This window comes from Oncorhynchus gorbuscha, linkage group LG24, assembly GCF_021184085.1.
Source record: "Oncorhynchus gorbuscha isolate QuinsamMale2020 ecotype Even-year linkage group LG24, OgorEven_v1.0, whole genome shotgun sequence".
Classification (NCBI taxonomy): domain Eukaryota; kingdom Metazoa; phylum Chordata; class Actinopteri; order Salmoniformes; family Salmonidae; genus Oncorhynchus; species Oncorhynchus gorbuscha.
In genome coordinates this window covers 40,592,159-40,615,878 of record NC_060196.1, presented here as the reverse complement: position 1 = coordinate 40,615,878, position 23,720 = coordinate 40,592,159, and the positions used below count along the sequence as shown (strand labels likewise).

General features: G+C 49.2%; 1 protein-coding gene across 6 annotated transcripts in view; it reads left to right on the top strand.

Moving 5' to 3' along the window:
• The window catches only part of LOC124012546 (PHD finger protein 14-like), a 166,807-nt gene that overhangs the window by 53,049 nt on the left and 90,038 nt on the right, over positions 1-23,720 (top strand). For all 6 annotated transcript variants that reach the window (XR_006834737.1, XM_046326294.1, XM_046326295.1 and 3 more), the window contains exon 13: positions 7,855-7,950. Coding sequence is in view for 5 of the 6 variants with exons in the window: in XM_046326294.1 (XP_046182250.1) it covers positions 7,855-7,950 (96 nt within the window). In the remaining variant the exon portion in view is untranslated. The remainder of the gene's footprint in view (positions 1-7,854; positions 7,951-23,720) is intronic.

Here is a 23,720-nt window from a genome sequence, read left to right as displayed (position 1 = left end):
AAGAGGGAGAAGTGGCCCTGGGAGAGATGGAGAAACACAGAGAGGGAAAGAGGGAGAAGTGGCCCTGGGAGAGATGGAGAAACACAGAGAGGGAAAGAGGGAGAAGTGGCCCTGGGAGAGATGGAGAAACACAGAGAGGGAAAGAGGGAGAAGTGGCCCTGGGAGAGATGGAGAAACACAGAGAGGGAAAGAGGGAGAAGTGGCCCTGGGAGAGATGGAGAAACACAGAGAGGGAAAGAGGGAGAAGTGGCCCTGGGAGAGATGGAGAAACACAGAGAGGGAAAGAGGGAGAAGTGGCCCTGGGAGAGATGGAGAAACACAGAGAGGGAAAGAGGGAGAAGTGGCCCTGGGAGAGATGGAGAAACACAGAGAGGGAAAGAGGGAGAAGTGGCCCTGGGAGAGATGGAGAAACACAGAGAGGGGAAAGAGGGAGAAGTGGCCCTGGAGAGATGGAGAAACACAGAGAGGGAAAGAGGGAGAAGTGGCCCTGGGAGAGATGGAGAAACACAGAGAGGGAAAGAGGGAGAAGTGGCCCTGGGAGAGATGGAGAAACACAGAGAGGGAAAGAGGGAGAAGTGGCCCTGGGAGAGATGGAGAAACACAGAGAGGGAAAGAGGGAGAAGTGGCCCTGGGAGAGATGGAGGCCCTGGGAGAGATGGAGAAACACAGAGAGGGAAAGAGGGAGAAGTGGCCCTGGGAGAGATGGAGAAACACAGAGGGGAAAGAGGGAGGTGGCCCTGGGAGAGATGGAGAAACACAGAGAGGGAAAGAGGGACAGAGAGGGAAAGAGGGAGAAGTGGCCAGAGAGGGAAAGAGGGAGAAGTGGCTGGGAGAGATGGAGAAACACAGAGAGGGAAAGAGGGAGAAGTGGCCCTGGGAGAGATGGAGAAACACAGAGAGGGAAAGAGGGAGAAGTGGCCCTGGGAGAGATGGAGAAACACAGAGAGGGAAAGAGGGAGAAGTGGCCCTGGGAGAGATGGAGAAACCCTGGGAGAGAGGAGAAAGAGGGAAAGAGGGAGAGTGGCCCTGGGAGAGATGGAGAAACACAGAGAGGGAAAGAGGGAGAAGTGGCCCTGGGAGAGATGGAGAAACACAGAGAGGGAAAGAGGGAGAAGTGGCCCTGGGAGAGATGGAGAAACACAGAGAGGGAAAGAGGGAGAAGTGGCCCTGGGAGAGATGGAGAAACACAGAGAGGGAAAGAGGGAGAAGTGGCCCTGGGAGAGATGGAGAAACACAGAGAGGGAAAGAGGGAGAAGTGGCCCTGGGAGAGATGGAGAAACACAGAGATGGAGAAACACAGAGGGAAAGAGGGAGAAGTGGCCCTGGGAGAGATGGAGAAACACAGAGAGGGAAAGAGGGAGAAGTGGAGATGGAAGGGAAACACAGAGAGGGAAAGAGGGAGAAGTGGCCCTGGGAGAGATGGAGAAACACAGAGAGGGAAAGAGGGAGAAGGAGAAGTGGCCCTGGGAGAGATGGAGAAACACAGAGAGGGAAAGAGGGAGAAGTGGCCCTGGGAGAGATGGAGAAACACAGAGAGGGAAAGAGGGAGAAGTGGCCCTGGGAGAGATGGAAAGAGGGAGAAGTGGCCCTGGGAGAGATGGAGAAACACAGAGAGGGAAAGAGGGAGAAGTGGCCCTGGGAGAGATGGAGAAACACAGAGAGGGAAAGAGGGAGAAGTGGCCCTGGGAGAGATGGAGAAACACAGAGAGGGAAAGAGGAAAGAAACACAGAGAGGGAAAGGCCCTGGGAGAGATGGAGAAACACAGAGAGGGAAAGAGGGAGAAAGAGATGGAGGAGGGAAAGAGGGAGAAGTGGCCCTGGGAGAGATGGAGAAACACAGAGAGGGAAAGAGGGAGAAGTGGCCCTGGGAAGATGGAGAAACACGGGAAAGAGGGAGAAGTGGCCCTGGGAGAGAGAGGGAAAGAGGGAGAAGTGGCCCTGGGAGAGATGGAGAAAGAGGGAAAGAGGGAGAAGTGGCCCTGGGAGAGATGGAGAAACACAGAGAGGGAAAGAGGGAGAAGTGGCCCTGGGAGAGATGGAGAAACACAGAGAGGGAAAGAGGGAGAAGTGGCCCTGGGAGAGATGGAGAAACACAGAGAGGGAAAGAGGGAGAAGTGGCCCTGGGAGAGATGGAGAAACACAGAGAGGGAAAGAGGGAGAAGTGGCCCTGGGAGAGATGGAGAAACACAGAGAGGGAAAGAGGGAGAGTGGCCCTGGGAGAGATGGAGAAACACAGAGAGGGAAAGAGGAGAAGTGGCCCTGGAGAAACACAGAGAGGGAAAGAGGGAGAGTGGCCCTGGGAGTGGCCCTGGGAGAGATGGAGAAACACAGAGAGGGAAAGAGGGAGAAGTGGCCCTGGGAGAGATGGAGAAACACAGAGAGGGAAAGAGGGAGAAGTGGCCCTGGGAGAGATGGAGAAACACAGAGAGGGAAAGAGGGAGAAGTGGCCCTGGGAGAGATGGAGAAACACAGAGAGGGAAAGAGGGAGAAGTGGCCCTGGGAGAGATGGAGAAACACAGAGAGGGAAAGAGGGAGAAGTGGCCCTGGGAGAGATGGAGAAACACAGAGAGGGAAAGAGGGAGAAGTGGCCCTGGGAGAGATGGAGAAACACAGAGAGGGAAAGGGGAAAGAGGATGGAGAAGAGAGGGAAAGAGGGAGAAGTGGCCCTGGGAGAGATGGAGAAACCAGAGAGGGAAAGAGGGAGAAGTGGCCCTGGGAGAGATGGAGAAACACAGAGAGGGAAAGAGGGAGAAGTGGCCCTGGGAGAGATGGAGAAACACAGAGAGGGAAAGAGGGAGAAGTGGCCCTGGGAGAGATGGAGAAACACAGAGAGGGAAAGAGGGAGAAGTGGCCCTGGGAGAGATGGAGAAACACAGAGAGGGAAAGAGGGAGAGGTGGCCCTGGGAGAGATGGAGAAACACAGAGAGGGAAAGAGGGAGAAGTGGCCCTGGGAGAGATGGAGAAACACAGAGAGGGAAAAGAGGGGAGAAACACAGAGTGGCCCTGGGAGAGATGGAGAAACACAGAGAGGGAAAGAGGGAGAAGTGGCCCTGGGAGAGATGGAGAAACACAGAGAGGGAAAGAGGGAGAGGTGGCCCTGGGAGAGATGGAGAAACACAGAGAGGGAAAGAGGGAAAGAGGGATGGAGAAACACAGAGAGGGAAAGAGGATGGAGAAGTGGCCCTGGGAGAGATGGAGAAACACAGAGAGGGAAAGAGGGAGAAGTGGCCCTGGGAGAGATGGAGAAACACAGAGAGGGAAAGAGGGAGAAGTGGCCCTGGGAGAGATGATGAGAAACACAGAGAGGGAAAAAGAGGGAGAAGTGGCCCTGGGAGAGATGGAGAAACACAGAGAGGGAAAGAGGGAGAAGTGGCCCTGGGAGAGATGGAGAAACACAGAGAGGAGAAAGAGGGGAGAAGTGGCCCTGGGAGAGATGGAGAAACACAGAGAGGGAAAGAGGGAGAAGTGGCCCTGGGAGAGATGGAGAAACACAGAGAGGGAAAGAGGGAGAAGTGGCCCTGGGAGAGATGGAGAAACACAGAGAAAAGAGGGAGAAGTGGCCCTGGGAGAGATGGAGAAACACAGAGAGGGAAAGAGGGAGAAGTGGCCCTGGGAGAGATGGAGAAACACAGAGAGGGAAAGAGGGAGAAGTGGCCCTGGGAGAGATGGAGAAACACAGAGAGGGAAAGAGGGAGAAGTGGCCCTGGGAGAGATGGAGAAAAAGAGGGAGAAGTGGCCCTGGGAGAGATGGAGAAACACAGAGAGGGAAAGAGGGAGAAGTGGCCCTGGGAGAGATGGAGAAACACAGAGAGGGAAAGAGGGAGAAGTGGCCCTGGGAGAGATGGAGAAACACAGAGAGGGAAAGAGGGAGAAGTGGCCCTGGGAGAGATGGAGAAACACAGAGAGGGAAAGAGGGAGAAGTGGCCCTGGGAGAGATGGAGAAACACAGAGAGGGAAAGAGGGAGAAGTGGCCCTGGGAGAGATGGAGAAACACAGAGAGGGAAAGAGGGAGAAGTGGCCCTGGGAGAGATGGAGAAACACAGAGAAAAGAGGGAGAAGTGGCAGAGATGGAGAAACACAGAGAGGGAAAGAGGGAGAAGTGGCCCTGGGAGAGATGGAGAAACACAGAGAGGGAAAGAGGGAGAAGTGGCCCTGGGAGAGATGGAGAAACACAGAGAGGGAAAGAGGGAGAAGTGGCCCTGGGAGAGATGGAGAAACACAGAGAGGGAAAGAGGGAGAAGTGGCCCTGGGAGAGATGGAGAAACACAGAGAGGGAAAGAGGGAGAAGTGGCCCTGGGAGAGATGGAGAAACACAGAGAGGGAAAGAGGGAGAAGTGGCCCTGGGAGAGATGGAGAAACACAGAGAGGGAAAGAGGGAGAAGTGGCCCTGGGAGAGATGGAGAAACACAGAGAGGGAAAGAGGGAGAAGTGGCCCTGGGAGAGATGGAGAAACACAGAGAGGGAAAGAGGGAGAAGTGGCCCTGGGAGAGATGGCCCTGGGAGAGATGGAGAAACACAGAGAGGGAAAGAGGGAGAAGTGGCCCTGGGAGAGATGGAGAAACACAGAGGGAAAGAGGGAGAAGTGGCCCTGGGAGAGATGGAGAAACACAGAGAGGGAAAGAGGGAGAGAGGTGGCCCTGGGAGAGATGGAGAAACACAGAGAGGGAAAGAGGGAGAAGTGGCCCTGGGAGAGATGGAGAAACACAGAGAGGGAAAGAGGGAGAAGTGGCCCTGGGAGAGATGGAGAAACACAGAGAGGGAAAGAGGGAGAAGTGGCCCTGGGAGAGATGGAGAAACACAGAGAGGGAAAGAGGGAGAAGTGGCCCTGGGAGAGATGGAGAGACTCAGAGAGGGAAAGAGGGAGAAGTGGCCCTGGGAGAGATGGAGAAACACAGAGAGGGAAAGAGGGAGAAGTGGAGAAGGATAATTAAGATTAGAAGTCTAGCTACTGATACAGCTATAAAGTCCCTGACAAGGGGGGGTGTTTGGAGGAGGATGTAGACTCAGTCATCTCTGGGAGATAATGTGGGTGTTAGTGAACGTTTTCCTTTCACCTCCTCTGGCAGAGCTGATTAAGTAAAGTCCAGAGAGAGGTGGAGAAAGAGTGGGAGGAAGAGAGGGAAGGAGACAGAGTTAGAGAGTTGGTGAAAGAGAGGGGGAGGAAGAGAAAGGAGTCGGACAGAATTACAGAAAGATGGAGAGGAAGAGACAGGAGACAGACAGACAGACAGACAGACAGACAGACAGACAGACAGACAGACAGACAGACAGACAGACAGACAGACAGACAGACAGACAGACAGACAGACAGACAGACAGACAGACAGACAGACAGACAGACAGACAGACAGACAGACAGACAGACAGACAGACAGACAGACAGACAGACAGACAGACAGACAGACAGACAGACAGACAGACAGACAGACAGACAGAGGGGGAGGAAGCGAAAGGAGAAAGACAGAATTACAGAGATGAAGAGACTGAAGGAGACAGGCAGACAGAGAATTACAGAGAGATGGAGGGGGAGGAAGGGAAAGGAGACAGATGGAGAGAAGGAGACAGACAGACAGAGATATGGAGAGGAAGAGACAGAAGGAGACAGACGGACAGACAGAGAGATGGAGAGGAAGAGACAGGAGACAGACAGACAGACAGACAGAGAGATGGAGAGGAAGAGACAGAAGGAGAAATACAGAGAGATGGAGAGGAAGAGACAGAAGGAGACAGACAGAGAGATGGAGAGGAAGAGACAGAAGGAGACAGACAGAGAGATGGAGAGGAAGAGACAGACAGAGAGATGGAGAAGAAGAGACAGAAGGAGACAGACAGAGAGATGGAGAGGAAGAGACAGAAGGAGACAGACAGAGAGATGGAGAGGAAGAGACAGAAGGAGACAGACAGAGAGATGGAGAGGAAGAGACAGAAGGAGACAGACAGAGAGATGGAGAGGAAGAGACAGGAGACAGACAGAGAGATGGAGAGGAAGAGACAGAAGGAGACAGACAGAGAGATGGAGAGGAAGAGACAGAAGGAGACCGACAGAGAGATGGAGAGGAAGAGACAGACAGAGAGATGGAGAGGAAGAGACAGAAGGAGACAGACAGAGAGATGGAGAGGAAGAGACAGAAGGAGACAGACAGAGAGATGGAGAGGAAGAGACAGACAGAGATGGAGAGGAAGAGACAGAAAGAGAGATGGAGAGGAAGAGACAGAAGTAGACAGACAGAGAGATGGAGAGGAAGAGACAGAAGGAGACAGACAGAGATGGAGAGGAAGAGACAGAAGGAGACAGACGGACGGACGGACGGACGGAGAGATGGAGAGATGGAGAGATGGAGAGGAAGAGACAGACAGACAGACAGAGAGTTGAAGAGGAAGAGACAGACAGACAGACAGAGAGATGGAGAGGAAGAGACAGAAGTAGACAGACAGAGAGATGGAGAGGAAGAGACAGACAGACAGACAGACAGAGAGACAGAGAGACAGAGAGACAGAGAGACAGAGAGACAGAGAGATGGAGAGGAAAAGACAGAAGGAGACAGACAGAGATGGAGAGGAAGAGACTTGAGACGTAGAGTAGGTGAATGGATGATCTCTGCATGTGTGGTTCCCACCGTGAAGTACAGTATGGAGGATGAGGTGTGATGGTGCTTTCCTGGTGACATGGCCTGAGATTTATTTAGAATTCAAGGCACACTTAACCAGCATGGCTACCACAGCATTCTGCAGTGATAAGCCATACCATCTGGTTTTCGCTTAGTGGGACTATCATTTGTTTTTCAACAGGGCAATGACCAAACACACCTCCAGGCTGTGTAAGGGATATTTGACCAAGAAGGCCTCCACAATCATCCGTCCTCAACCCAATTGAGATGGTTTGGGATGAGTTGGGCCACAGAGTGAAGGAAAAGCAGCCAACAAGTGCTCAGCATATGTGGGAACTCCTTCAAGACTGTTGGAAAAGCATTCCTCATGAAGCTGTTTGAGAGAATGCCAAGAGTGTGCAAAGCTGTCATCACGGGTGGCTACTTGATTGCCCAGCCACTCAATATGAGACTTTTACTTGTTTGTAATGCCTGTTGTTTGAATGTTTGTTTGTTTACCTGTAGAGGACAGCTGGTAGGCTGGAGGACTTCCCAGGAGCTCCTCCCTCCTTCTTGCTGGGCTTCCTCTCTTTAGGGGCTTTCAGGACCGACGGGGAGTTCAGTTTCTGTCACGGAGAGAGACACGTCACATCAGAGAGAAGCAGTGAAGGACAGAGAGGTCAAAGGTGTCCACAGAGAGGAGGGAGTGGGACGGAGGAGAGAGAGCGAGAGAGAACCTATTGTTGGTCAGTCAGACAGACAGACAGACAGACAGACAGACAGACAGACAGACAGACAGACAGACAGACAGACAGACAGACAGACAGACAGACAGACAGACAGACAGACAGACAGACAGACAGACAGACAGACAGACAGACAGACAGACAGACAGACAGACAGACAGACAGACAGACAGACAGACAGACAGACAGACAGACAGACAGACAGACAGAGAGAGAGAGAGAGACAGAGAGAGAGGAAGAGACAGAAGGAGACAGACAGATAGAGAATTACAGTACTTGAGATTCACATCCAGTTAATAATACTCACCTCTTCTCCTCCTCTCATCTCTCTGAGGAGCTTCACGTCTTATCTATTGTCTGTCTTCAAATATAGACATGACAGGTGTTTTTACGTGTGTGTGTCATTTGATGTTTATCTTTGTATGAGTATGTAAGGGGGAGTACAAAGGTATGTGTGTGCATCTCTCTCTCACACTCTCACATACACACAACATAACCTGTGTGTCTCTCCCTTTCTGTAGCTGTGTGAGTCTCTGGAGGACCTGCAGAATCTCAACAGTGTTCTGAGGAGTGAGGGCCAGGTCATATGGACCATGCTGGGAGGAATCCTAGGACAGGTCTGTTGATATCACACCACTTTCTCCTCCTCCCCTCCTTCCCTCTTCCTCCTCTGTCCACTTTCTCATCCTCCTTTCCTCCTCATCCATTCTCCTCCTCCTATCTTTCTGTTTATTTGTGAGTTGGCAACCCTCCCACTAAACCAGCTCCAGCACCGGTCCTTCGTTTGTTGCTTCATCACGCCTACGCAGACCAGAAACGTTGGTTAGAAAGTCAGAGGACTAAACTCCAACCGGACAGGTCTCCCTGCTACATGCCCAGGAGCTGGTGATGATGAGGGATTGAGAGGAATCTAGATTGGCCATAGCAACCCGCCATAGCAACCCACAAAGTTACCGTGGGGTAATTCTGCAGCCCGTAATGGGCTCCTGTAAAAAACAACATCTTTCATTTACACTAAGTGATTGACCTGTCATTTGCCATAAAGGCAGACCAGACCTGGCTCTGCTTCACTCTAAATGAAGTTAGACACGGTCCGCTTGCTTTCTATCACGTTCCCACTTGCCATGGCAACCATATCGCCAAGGTGCGTCGCCACGGGTGAGTGGTCGTTTAATGAGTGTGGAATGCGGCTCTACAGAAATTGCTCTGTGAGACCTTTTTACTTTTTTAAGTAACAGAGAATGTTTGGAAGTGCCATTAAACAATATTTTATCCAGACTTTCGGTCCAAAGCAACAGCCAGTGAAACATTATTCACACTCAGGTAGGGTGTGGAATGACTGAATCCAAGATGATCGAAATTCAAACGGTGCCCAAGTCAACAACGTTATGTGATGGAACTGGAACTTAAACATACAGATATAAACAGGGACAGGAGAGATGAATAACCAGACAGGCTCTGTGCTGTGAGAGAGGAGACAGCAGGGTAATGTACTGACACTGATGAGATGAATAACCAGACAGGCTCTGTGCTGTGAGAGAGGAGACAGCAGGGTAATGTACTGACACTGAATAGATGAATAACCAGACAGGCTCTGTGCTGTGGGAGAGGAGACAGCAGGGTAATGTACTGACACTGAAGAGATGAATAACCAGACAGGCTCTGTGCTGTGAGAGAGGAGACAGCAGGGTAATGTACTGACACTGAAGAGATGAATAACCAGACAGGCTCTGTGCTGTGGGAGAGGAGACAGCAGGGTAATGTACTGACACTGAAGAGATGAATTACCAGACAGGCTCTGTGCTGTGAAAGGGGAGACAGCAGGGTAATGTACTGACACTGAATAGATGAATAACCAGACAGGCTCTGTGCTGTGAGAGAGGAGACAGCAGGGTAATGTACTGACACTGAAGAGATGAATAACCAGAAAGGCTCTGTGCTGTGAGAGAGGAGACAGCAGGGTAATGTACTGACATTGAAGAGATGAATAACCAGACAGGCTCTGTACTGTGAGAGAGGAGACAGCAGGGTAATGTACTGACACTGAAGAGATGAATAACCAGACAGGCTCTGTACTGTGAGAGAGGAGACAGCAGGGTAATGTACTGACACTGAAGAGATGAATAACCAGACAGGCTCTGTACTGTGAGAGAGGAGACAGCAGGGTAATGTACTGACACTGATGAGATGAATAACCAGACAGGCTCTGTACTGTGAGAGAGGAGACAGCAGGGTAATGTACTGACACTGAAGAGATGAATAACCAGACAGGCTCTGTGCTGTGAGAGAGGAGACAGCAGGGTAATGTACTGACACTGAAGAGATGAATAACCAGACAGGCTCTGTACTGTGAGAGAGGAGACAGCAGGGTAATGTACTGACACTGAAGAGATGAATAACCAGACAGGCTCTGTGCTGTGAGAGAGGAGACAGCAGGGTAATGTACTGACACTGAAGAGATGAATAACCAGACAGGCTCTGTGCTGTGAGAGAGGAAACAGCAGGGTAATGTACTGACACTGAAGAGATGAATAACCAGGCAGGCTCTGTACTGTGAGAGAGGAGACAGCAGGGTAATGTACTGACACTGAAGAGATGAATAACCAGACAGGCTCTGTGCTGTGAGAGAGGAGATAGCAGGGTAATGTACTGACACTGAAGATATGAAGAGATGAATAACCAGACAGGCTCTGTGCTGTGAGAGAAGAGACAGCAGGGTAATGTACTGACACTGAAGAGATGAAGAGCTGAATAACCAGACAGGCTCTGTGCTGTGAGAGAGGAAACAGCAGGGTAATGTACTGACACTGAAGAGATGAATAACCAGACAGGCTCTGTACTGTGAGAGAGGAGACAGCAGGGTAATGTACTGACACTGAAGAGATGAATAACCAGACAGGCTCTGTACTGTGAGAGAGGAGACAGCAGGGTAATGTACTGACACTGATGAGATGAATAACCAGACAGGCTCTGTACTGTGAGAGAGGAGACAGCAGGGTAATGTACTGACACTGAAGAGATGAATAACCAGACAGGCTCTGTGCTGTGAGAGAGGAGACAGCAGGGTAATGTACTGACACTGAAGAGATGAATAACCAGACAGGCTCTGTACTGTGAGAGAGGAGACAGCAGGGTAATGTACTGACACTGAAGAGATGAATAACCAGACAGGCTCTGTGCTGTGAGAGAGGAGACAGCAGGGTAATGTACTGACACTGAAGAGATGAATAACCAGACAGGCTCTGTGCTGTGAGAGAGGAAACAGCAGGGTAATGTACTGACACTGAAGAGATGAATAACCAGGCAGGCTCTGTACTGTGAGAGAGGAGACAGCAGGGTAATGTACTGACACTGAAGAGATGAATAACCAGACAGGCTCTGTGCTGTGAGAGAGGAAACAGCAGGGTAATGTACTGACACTGAAGAGATGAATAACCAGACAGGCTCTGTACTGTGAGAGAGGAGACAGCAGGGTAATGTACTGACACTGAAGAGATGAATAACCAGACAGGCTCTGTACTGTGAGAGAGGAGACAGCAGGGTAATGTACTGACACTGATGAGATGAATAACCAGACAGGCTCTGTACTGTGAGAGAGGAGACAGCAGGGTAATGTACTGACACTGAAGAGATGAATAACCAGACAGGCTCTGTACTGTGAGAGAGGAGACAGCAGGGTAATGTACTGACACTGAAGAGATGAATAACCAGACAGGCTCTGTGCTGTGAGAGAGGAGACAGCAGGGTAATGTACTGACACTGAAGAGATGAATAACCAGACAGGCTCTGTGCTGTGAGAGAGGAAACAGCAGGGTAATGTACTGACACTGAAGAGATGAATAACCAGGCAGGCTCTGTACTGTGAGAGAGGAGACAGCAGGGTAATGTACTGACACTGAAGAGATGAATAACCAGACAGGCTCTGTGCTGTGAGAGAGGAGATAGCAGGGTAATGTACTGACACTGAAGATATGAAGAGATGAATAACCAGACAGGCTCTGTGCTGTGAGAGAAGAGACAGCAGGGTAATGTACTGACACTGAAGAGATGAAGAGCTGAATAACCAGACAGGCTCTGTGCTGTGAGAGAGGAAACAGCAGGGTAATGTACTGACACTGAAGAGATGAATAACCAGACAGGCTCTGTGCTGTGAGAGAGGAGACCGCAGGGTAATGTACTGACACTGAAGAGATGAATAACCAGACAGGCTCTGTGCTGTGGGAGAGGAGACAGCAGGGTAATGTACTGACACTGAAGAGATGAATAACCAGACAGGCTCTGTGCTGTGAGAGAGGAGACAGCAGGGTAATGTACTGACACTGAAGAGATGAATAACCAGACAGGCTCTGTGCTGTGAGAGAGGAGACAGCAGGGTAATGTACTGACACTGAAGAGATGAATAACCAGACAGGCTCTGTGCTGTGAGAGAGGAAACAGCAGGGTAATGTACTGACACTGAAGAGATGAATAACCAGGCAGGCACTGTACTGTGAGAGAGGAGACAGCAGGGTAATGTACTGACACTGAAGAGATGAATAACCAGACAGGCTCTGTGCTGTGAGAGAGGAGATAGCAGGGTAATGTACTGACACTGAAGAGATGAATAACCAGACAGGCTCTGTGCTGTGAGAGAAGAGACAGCAGGGTAATGTACTGACACTGAAGAGATGAATAACCAGACAGGCTCTGTGCTGTGAGAGAGGAGACAGCAGGGTAATGTACTGACACTGAAGATATGAAGAGATGAATAACCAGACAGGCTCTGTGCTGTGAGAGAAGAGACAGCAGGGTAATGTACTGACACTGAAGAGATGAATAACCAGACAGGCTCTGTGCTGTGAGAGAGGAGACCGCAAGGTAATGTACTGACACTGAAGAGATGAATAACCAGACAGGCTCTGTGCTGTGAGAGAAGAGACAGCAGGGTAATGTACTGACACTGAAGAGATGAAGAGCTGAATAACCAGACAGGCTCTGTGCTGTGGGAGAGGAGACAGCAGGGTAATGTACTGACACTGAAGAGATGAATAACCAGACAGGTTCTGTGCTGTGAGAGAGGAGACAGTAGGGTAATGTACTGACACTGAAGAGATGAATTACCAGACAGGCTCTGTGCTGTGAAAGGGGAGACAGCAGGGTAATGTACTGACACTGAAGAGATGAATAACCAGACAGGCTCTGTGCTGTGAGAGAGGAGACAGCAGGGTAATGTACTGACACTGAAGAGATGAATAACCAGAAAGGCTCTGTGCTGTGAGATAGGAGACAGCAGGGTAATGTACTGACATTGAAGAGATGAATAACCAGACAGGCTCTGTACTGTGAGAGAGGAGACAGCAGGGTAATGTACTGACACTGAAGAGATGAATAACCAGACAGGCTCTGTACTGTGAGAGAGGAGACAGCAGGGTAATGTACTGACACTGAAGAGATGAATAACCAGACAGGCTCTGTACTGTGAGAGAGGAGACAGCAGGGTAATGTACTGACACTGATGAGATGAATAACCAGACAGGCTCTGTACTGTGAGAGAGGAGACAGCAGGGTAATGTACTGACACTGAAGAGATGAATAACCAGACAGGCTCTGTGCTGTGAGAGAGGAGACAGCAGGGTAATGTACTGACACTGAAGAGATGAATAACCAGACAGGCTCTGTACTGTGAGAGAGGAGACAGCAGGGTAATGTACTGACACTGAAGAGATGAATAACCAGACAGGCTCTGTGCTGTGAGAGAGGAGACAGCAGGGTAATGTACTGACACTGAAGAGATGAATAACCAGACAGGCTCTGTGCTGTGAGAGAGGAGACAGCAGGGTAATGTACTGACACTGAAGAGATGAATAACCAGACAGGCTCTGTGCTGTGAGAGAGGAGACAGCAGGGTAATGTACTGACACTGAAGAGATGAATAACCAGACAGGCTCTGTGCTGTGAGAGAGAAACAGCAGGGTAATGTACTGACACTGAAGAGATGAATAACCAGGCAGGCACTGTACTGTGAGAGAGGAGACAGCAGGGTAATGTACTGACACTGAAGAGATGAATAACCAGACAGGCTCTGTGCTGTGAGAGAGGAGATAGCAGGGTAATGTACTGACACTGAAGATATGAAGAGCTGAATAACCAGACAGGCTCTGTGCTGTGAGAGAAGAGACAGCAGGGTAATGTACTGACACTGAAGAGATGAAGAGCTGAATAACCAGACAGGCTCTGTGCTGTGAGAGAGGAGACAGCAGGGTAATGTACTGACACTGAAGAGATGAATAACCAGACAGGCTCTGTGCTGTGAGAGAAGAGACAGCAGGGTAATGTACTGACACTGAAGAGATGAATAACCAGACAGGCTCTGTGCTGTGAGAGAGGAGACAGCAGGGTAATGTACTGACACTGAAGAGATGAATAACCAGACAGGCTCTGTGCTGTGAGAGAGGAGACAGCAGGGTAATGTACTGACACTGAAGAGATGAATAACCAGACAGGCTCTGTGCTGTGAGAGAGGAGACAGCAGGGTAATGTACTGACACTGAAGAGATGAATAACCAGACAGGCTCTGTGCTGTGAGAGAGGAAACAGCAGGGTAATGTACTGACACTGAAGAGATGAATAACCAGGCAGGCACTGTACTGTGAGAGAGGAGACAGCAGGGTAATGTACTGACACTGAAGAGATGAATAACCAGACAGGCTCTGTGCTGTGAGAGAGGAGATAGCAGGGTAATGTACTGACACTGAAGAGATGAATAACCAGACAGGCTCTGTGCTGTGAGAGAAGAGACAGCAGGGTAATGTACTGACACTGAAGAGATGAATAACCAGACAGGCTCTGTGCTGTGAGAGAGGAGACAGCAGGGTAATGTACTGACACTGAAGATATGAAGAGATGAATAACCAGACAGGCTCTGTGCTGTGAGAGAAGAGACAGCAGGGTAATGTACTGACACTGAAGAGATGAATAACCAGACAGGCTCTGTGCTGTGAGAGAGGAGACCGCAAGGTAATGTACTGACACTGAAGAGATGAATAACCAGACAGGCTCTGTGCTGTGAGAGAAGAGACAGCAGGGTAATGTACTGACACTGAAGAGATGAAGAGCTGAATAACCAGACAGGCTCTGTGCTGTGGGAGAGGAGACAGCAGGGTAATGTACTGACACTGAAGAGATGAATAACCAGACAGGTTCTGTGCTGTGGGAGAGGAGACAGCAGGGTAATGTACTGACACTGAAGAGATGAATTACCAGACAGGCTCTGTGCTGTGAAAGGGGAGACAGCAGGGTAATGTACTGACACTGAATAGATGAATAACCAGACAGGCTCTGTGCTGTGAGAGAGGAGACAGCAGGGTAATGTACTGACACTGAAGAGATGAATAACCAGACAGGCTCTGTGCTGTGGGAGAGGAGACAGCAGGGTAATGTACTGACACTGAAGAGATGAATTACCAGACAGGCTCTGTGCTGTGAAAGGGGAGACAGCAGGGTAATGTACTGACACTGAATAGATGAATAACCAGACAGGCTCTGTGCTGTGAGAGAGGAGACAGCAGGGTAATGTACTGACACTGAAGAGATGAATAACCAGAAAGGCTCTGTGCTGTGAGAGAGGAGACAGCAGGGTAATGTACTGACATTGAAGAGATGAATAACCAGACAGGCTCTGTACTGTGAGAGAGGAGACAGCAGGGTAATGTACTGACACTGAAGAGATGAATAACCAGACAGGCTCTGTACTGTGAGAGAGGAGACAGCAGGGTAATGTACTGACACTGAAGAGATGAATAACCAGACAGGCTCTGTACTGTGAGAGAGGAGACAGCAGGGTAATGTACTGACACTGATGAGATGAATAACCAGACAGGCTCTGTACTGTGAGAGAGGAGACAGCAGGGTAATGTACTGACACTGAAGAGATGAATAACCAGACAGGCTCTGTGCTGTGAGAGAGGAGACAGCAGGGTAATGTACTGACACTGAAGAGATGAATAACCAGACAGGCTCTGTACTGTGAGAGAGGAGACAGCAGGGTAATGTACTGACACTGAAGAGATGAATAACCAGACAGGCTCTGTGCTGTGAGAGAGGAGACAGCAGGGTAATGTACTGACACTGAAGAGATGAATAACCAGACAGGCTCTGTGCTGTGAGAGAGGAAACAGCAGGGTAATGTACTGACACTGAAGAGATGAATAACCAGGCAGGCTCTGTACTGTGAGAGAGGAGACAGCAGGGTAATGTACTGACACTGAAGAGATGAATAACCAGACAGGCTCTGTGCTGTGAGAGAGGAGATAGCAGGGTAATGTACTGACACTGAAGATATGAAGAGATGAATAACCAGACAGGCTCTGTGCTGTGAGAGAAGAGACAGCAGGGTAATGTACTGACACTGAAGAGATGAAGAGCTGAATAACCAGACAGGCTCTGTGCTGTGAGAGAGGAAACAGCAGGGTAATGTACTGACACTGAAGAGATGAATAACCAGACAGGCTCTGTACTGTGAGAGAGGAGACAGCAGGGTAATGTACTGACACTGAAGAGATGAATAACCAGACAGGCTCTGTACTGTGAGAGAGGAGACAGCAGGGTAATGTACTGACACTGATGAGATGAATAACCAGACAGGCTCTGTACTGTGAGAGAGGAGACAGCAGGGTAATGTACTGACACTGAAGAGATGAATAACCAGACAGGCTCTGTGCTGTGAGAGAGGAGACAGCAGGGTAATGTACTGACACTGAAGAGATGAATAACCAGACAGGCTCTGTACTGTGAGAGAGGAGACAGCAGGGTAATGTACTGACACTGAAGAGATGAATAACCAGACAGGCTCTGTGCTGTGAGAGAGGAGACAGCAGGGTAATGTACTGACACTGAAGAGATGAATAACCAGACAGGCTCTGTGCTGTGAGAGAGGAAACAGCAGGGTAATGTACTGACACTGAAGAGATGAATAACCAGGCAGGCTCTGTACTGTGAGAGAGGAGACAGCAGGGTAATGTACTGACACTGAAGAGATGAATAACCAGACAGGCTCTGTGCTGTGAGAGAGGAAACAGCAGGGTAATGTACTGACACTGAAGAGATGAATAACCAGACAGGCTCTGTACTGTGAGAGAGGAGACAGCAGGGTAATGTACTGACACTGAAGAGATGAATAACCAGACAGGCTCTGTACTGTGAGAGAGGAGACAGCAGGGTAATGTACTGACACTGATGAGATGAATAACCAGACAGGCTCTGTACTGTGAGAGAGGAGACAGCAGGGTAATGTACTGACACTGAAGAGATGAATAACCAGACAGGCTCTGTACTGTGAGAGAGGAGACAGCAGGGTAATGTACTGACACTGAAGAGATGAATAACCAGACAGGCTCTGTGCTGTGAGAGAGGAGACAGCAGGGTAATGTACTGACACTGAAGAGATGAATAACCAGACAGGCTCTGTGCTGTGAGAGAGGAAACAGCAGGGTAATGTACTGACACTGAAGAGATGAATAACCAGGCAGGCTCTGTACTGTGAGAGAGGAGACAGCAGGGTAATGTACTGACACTGAAGAGATGAATAACCAGACAGGCTCTGTGCTGTGAGAGAGGAGATAGCAGGGTAATGTACTGACACTGAAGATATGAAGAGATGAATAACCAGACAGGCTCTGTGCTGTGAGAGAAGAGACAGCAGGGTAATGTACTGACACTGAAGAGATGAAGAGCTGAATAACCAGACAGGCTCTGTGCTGTGAGAGAGGAAACAGCAGGGTAATGTACTGACACTGAAGAGATGAATAACCAGACAGGCTCTGTGCTGTGAGAGAGAGACCGCAGGGTAATGTACTGACACTGAAGAGATGAATAACCAGACAGGCTCTGTGCTGTGGGAGAGGAGACAGCAGGGTAATGTACTGACACTGAAGAGATGAATAACCAGACAGGCTCTGTGCTGTGAGAGAGGAGACAGCAGGGTAATGTACTGACACTGAAGAGATGAATAACCAGACAGGCTCTGTGCTGTGAGAGAGGAGACAGCAGGGTAATGTACTGACACTGAAGAGATGAATAACCAGACAGGCTCTGTGCTGTGAGAGAGGAAACAGCAGGGTAATGTACTGACACTGAAGAGATGAATAACCAGGCAGGCACTGTACTGTGAGAGAGGAGACAGCAGGGTAATGTACTGACACTGAAGAGATGAATAACCAGACAGGCTCTGTGCTGTGAGAGAGGAGATAGCAGGGTAATGTACTGACACTGAAGAGATGAATAACCAGACAGGCTCTGTGCTGTGAGAGAAGAGACAGCAGGGTAATGTACTGACACTGAAGAGATGAATAACCAGACAGGCTCTGTGCTGTGAGAGAGGAGACAGCAGGGTAATGTACTGACACTGAAGATATGAAGAGATGAATAACCAGACAGGCTCTGTGCTGTGAGAGAAGAGACAGCAGGGTAATGTACTGACACTGAAGAGATGAATAACCAGACAGGCTCTGTGCTGTGAGAGAGGAGACCGCAAGGTAATGTACTGACACTGAAGAGATGAATAACCAGACAGGCTCTGTGCTGTGAGAGAAGAGACAGCAGGGTAATGTACTGACACTGAAGAGATGAAGAGCTGAATAACCAGACAGGCTCTGTGCTGTGGGAGAGGAGACAGCAGGGTAATGTACTGACACTGAAGAGATGAATAACCAGACAGGTTCTGTGCTGTGAGAGAGGAGACAGTAGGGTAATGTACTGACACTGAAGAGATGAATTACCAGACAGGCTCTGTGCTGTGAAAGGGGAGACAGCAGGGTAATGTACTGACACTGAAGAGATGAATAACCAGACAGGCTCTGTGCTGTGAGAGAGGAGACAGCAGGGTAATGTACTGACACTGAAGAGATGAATAACCAGAAAGGCTCTGTGCTGTGAGATAGGAGACAGCAGGGTAATGTACTGACATTGAAGAGATGAATAACCAGACAGGCTCTGTACTGTGAGAGAGGAGACAGCAGGGTAATGTACTGACACTGAAGAGATGAATAACCAGACAGGCTCTGTACTGTGAGAGAGGAGACAGCAGGGTAATGTACTGACACTGAAGAGATGAATAACCAGACAGGCTCTGTACTGTGAGAGAGGAGACAGCAGGGTAATGTACTGACACTGATGAGATGAATAACCAGACAGGCTCTGTACTGTGAGAGAGGAGACAGCAGGGTAATGTACTGACACTGAAGAGATGAATAACCAGACAGGCTCTGTGCTGTGAGAGAGGAGACAGCAGGGTAATGTACTGACACTGAAGAGATGAATAACCAGACAGGCTCTGTACTGTGAGAGAGGAGACAGCAGGGTAATGTACTGACACTGAAGAGATGAATAACCAGACAGGCTCTGTGCTGTGAGAGAGGAGACAGCAGGGTAATGTACTGACACTGAAGAGATGAATAACCAGACAGGCTCTGTGCTGTGAGAGAGGAGACAGCAGGGTAATGTACTGACACTGAAGAGATGAATAACCAGACAGGCTCTGTGCTGTGAGAGAGGAGACAGCAGGGTAATGTACTGACACTGAAGAGATGAATAACCAGACAGGCTCTGTGCTGTGAGAGAGGAAACAGCAGGGTAATGTACTGACACTGAAGAGATGAATAACCAGGCAGGCACTGTACTGTGAGAGAGGAGACAGCAGGGTAATGTACTGACACTGAAGAGATGAATAACCAGACAGGCTCTGTGCTGTGAGAGAGGAGATAGCAGGGTAATGTACTGACACTGAAGATATGAAGAGCTGAATAACCAGACAGGCTCTGTGCTGTGAGAGAAGAGACAGCAGGGTAATGTACTGACACTGAAGAGATGAAGAGCTGAATAACCAGACAGGCTCTGTGCTGTGAGAGAGGAGACAGCAGGGTAATGTACTGACACTGAAGAGATGAATAACCAGACAGGCTCTGTGCTGTGAGAGAAGAGACAGCAGGGTAATGTACTGACACTGAAGAGATGAATAACCAGACAGGCTCTGTGCTGTGAGAGAGGAGACAGCAGGGTAATGTACTGACACTGAAGAGATGAATAACCAGACAGGCTCTGTGCTGTGAGAGAGGAGACAGCAGGGTAATGTACTGACACTGAAGAGATGAATAACCAGACAGGCTCTGTGCTGTGAGAGAGGAGACAGCAGGGTAATGTACTGACACTGAAGAGATGAATAACCAGACAGGCTCTGTGCTGTGAGAGAGGAAACAGCAGGGTAATGTACTGACACTGAAGAGATGAATAACCAGGCAGGCACTGTACTGTGAGAGAGGAGACAGCAGGGTAATGTACTGACACTGAAGAGATGAATAACCAGACAGGCTCTGTGCTGTGAGAGAGGAGATAGCAGGGTAATGTACTGACACTGAAGAGATGAATAACCAGACAGGCTCTGTGCTGTGAGAGAAGAGACAGCAGGGTAATGTACTGACACTGAAGAGATGAATAACCAGACAGGCTCTGTGCTGTGAGAGAGGAGACAGCAGGGTAATGTACTGACACTGAAGATATGAAGAGATGAATAACCAGACAGGCTCTGTGCTGTGAGAGAAGAGACAGCAGGGTAATGTACTGACACTGAAGAGATGAATAACCAGACAGGCTCTGTGCTGTGAGAGAGGAGACCGCAAGGTAATGTACTGACACTGAAGAGATGAATAACCAGACAGGCTCTGTGCTGTGAGAGAAGAGACAGCAGGGTAATGTACTGACACTGAAGAGATGAAGAGCTGAATAACCAGACAGGCTCTGTGCTGTGGGAGAGGAGACAGCAGGGTAATGTACTGACACTGAAGAGATGAATAACCAGACAGGTTCTGTGCTGTGAGAGAGGAGACAGTAGGGTAATGTACTGACACTGAAGAGATGAATTACCAGACAGGCTCTGTGCTGTGAAAGGGGAGACAGCAGGGTAATGTACTGACACTGAAGAGATGAATAACCAGACAGGCTCTGTGCTGTGAGAGAGGAGACAGCAGGGTAATGTACTGACACTGAAGAGATGAATAACCAGAAAGGCTCTGTGCTGTGAGATAGGAGACAGCAGGGTAATGTACTGACATTGAAGAGATGAATAACCAGACAGGCTCTGTACTGTGAGAGAGGAGACAGCAGGGTAATGTACTGACACTGAAGAGATGAATAACCAGACAGGCTCTGTACTGTGAGAGAGGAGACAGCAGGGTAATGTACTGACACTGAAGAGATGAATAACCAGACAGGCTCTGTACTGTGAGAGAGGAGACAGCAGGGTAATGTACTGACACTGATGAGATGAATAACCAGACAGGCTCTGTACTGTGAGAGAGGAGACAGCAGGGTAATGTACTGACACTGAAGAGATGAATAACCAGACAGGCTCTGTGCTGTGAGAGAGGAGACAGCAGGGTAATGTACTGACACTGAAGAGATGAATAACCAGACAGGCTCTGTACTGTGAGAGAGGAGACAGCAGGGTAATGTACTGACACTGAAGAGATGAATAACCAGACAGGCTCTGTGCTGTGAGAGAGGAGACAGCAGGGTAATGTACTGACACTGAAGAGATGAATAACCAGACAGGCTCTGTGCTGTGAGAGAGGAGACAGCAGGGTAATGTACTGACACTGAAGAGATGAATAACCAGACAGGCTCTGTGCTGTGAGAGAGGAGACAGCAGGGTAATGTACTGACACTGAAGAGATGAATAACCAGACAGGCTCTGTGCTGTGAGAGAGGAAACAGCAGGGTAATGTACTGACACTGAAGAGATGAATAACCAGGCAGGCACTGTACTGTGAGAGAGGAGACAGCAGGGTAATGTACTGACACTGAAGAGATGAATAACCAGACAGGCTCTGTGCTGTGAGAGAGGAGATAGCAGGGTAATGTACTGACACTGAAGATATGAAGAGCTGAATAACCAGACAGGCTCTGTGCTGTGAGAGAAGAGACAGCAGGGTAATGTACTGACACTGAAGAGATGAAGAGCTGAATAACCAGACAGGCTCTGTGCTGTGAGAGAGGAGACAGCAGGGTAATGTACTGACACTGAAGAGATGAATAACCAGACAGGCTCTGTGCTGTGAGAGAAGAGACAGCAGGGTAATGTACTGACACTGAAGAGATGAATAACCAGACAGGCTCTGTGCTGTGAGAGAGGAGACAGCAGGGTAATGTACTGACACTGAAGAGATGAATAACCAGACAGGCTCTGTGCTGTGAGAGAGAGACAGCAGGGTAATGTACTGACACTGAAGAGATGAATAACCAGACAGGCTCTGTGCTGTGAGAGAGGAGACAGCAGGGTAATGTACTGACACTGAAGAGATGAATAACCAGACAGGCTCTGTGCTGTGAGAGAGGAAACAGCAGGGTAATGTACTGACACTGAAGAGATGAATAACCAGGCAGGCACTGTACTGTGAGAGAGGAGACAGCAGGGTAATGTACTGACACTGAAGAGATGAATAACCAGACAGGCTCTGTGCTGTGAGAGAGGAGATAGCAGGGTAATGTACTGACACTGAAGATATGAAGAGCTGAATAACCAGACAGGCTCTGTGCTGTGAGAGAAGAGACAGCAGGGTAATGTACTGACACTGAAGAGATGAAGAGCTGAATAACCAGACAGGCTCTGTGCTGTGAGAGAGGAGACAGCAGGGTAATGTACTGACACTGAAGAGATGAATAACCAGACAGGCTCTGTGCTGTGAGAGAAGAGACAGCAGGGTAATGTACTGACACTGAAGAGATGAATAACCAGACAGGCTCTGTGCTGTGAGAGAGGAGACCGCAAGGTAATGTACTGACACTGAAGAGATGAATAACCAGACAGGCTCTGTGCTGTGAGAGAAGAGACAGCAGGGTAATGTACTGACACTGAAGAGATGAAGAGCTGAATAACCAGACAGGCTCTGTGCTGTGGGAGAGGAGACAGCAGGGTAATGTACTGACACTGAAGAGATGAATAACCAGACAGGTTCTGTGCTGTGAGAGAGGAGACAGTAGGGTAATGTACTGACACTGAAGAGATGAATTACCAGACAGGCTCTGTGCTGTGAAAGGGGAGACAGCAGGGTAATGTACTGACACTGAAGAGATGAATAACCAGACAGGCTCTGTGCTGTGAGAGAGGAGACAGCAGGGTAATGTACTGACACTGAAGAGATGAATAACCAGAAAGGCTCTGTGCTGTGAGATAGGAGACAGCAGGGTAATGTACTGACATTGAAGAGATGAATAACCAGACAGGCTCTGTACTGTGAGAGAGGAGACAGCAGGGTAATGTACTGACACTGAAGAGATGAATAACCAGACAGGCTCTGTACTGTGAGAGAGGAGACAGCAGGGTAATGTACTGACACTGAAGAGATGAATAACCAGACAGGCTCTGTACTGTGAGAGAGGAGACAGCAGGGTAATGTACTGACACTGATGAGATGAATAACCAGACAGGCTCTGTACTGTGAGAGAGGAGACAGCAGGGTAATGTACTGACACTGAAGAGATGAGATGAATAACCAGACAGGCTCTGTGCTGTGAGAGAGGAGACAGCAGGGTAATGTACTGACACTGAAGAGATGAATAACCAGACAGGCTCTGTACTGTGAGAGAGGAGACAGCAGGGTAATGTACTGACACTGAAGAGATGAATAACCAGACAGGCTCTGTGCTGTAAGTGAGGAGACAGCAGGGTAATGTACTGACACTGAAGAGATGAATAACCAGACAGGCTCTGTGCTGTGAGAGAGGAGACAGCAGGGTAATGTACTGACACTGAAGAGATGAATAACCAGACAGGCTCTGTGCTGTGAGAGAGGAAACAGCAGGGTAATGTACTGACACTGAAGAGATGAATAACCAGGCAGGCTCTGTACTGTGAGAGAGGAGACAGCAGGGTAATGTACTGACACTGAAGAGATGAATAACCAGACAGGCTCTGTGCTGTGAGAGAGGAGACAGCAGGGTAATGTACTGACACTGAAGAGATGAATAACCAGACAGGCTCTGTGCTGTGAGAGAGGAAACAGCAGGGTAATGTACTGACACTGAAGAGATGAATAACCAGGCAGGCTCTGTACTGTGAGAGAGGAGACAGCAGGGTAATGTACTGACACTGAAGAGATGAATAACCAGACAGGCTCTGTGCTGTGAGAGAGGAGATAGCAGGGTAATGTACTGACACTGAAGATATGAAGAGATGAATAACCAGACAGGCTCTGTGCTGTGAGAGAAGAGACAGCAGGGTAATGTACTGACACTGAAGAGATGAATAACCAGACAGGCTCTGTGCTGTGAGAGAAGAGACAGCAGGGTAATGTACTGACACTGAAGAGATGAAGAGCTGAATAACCAGACAGGCTCTGTGCTGTGAGAGAGGAAACAG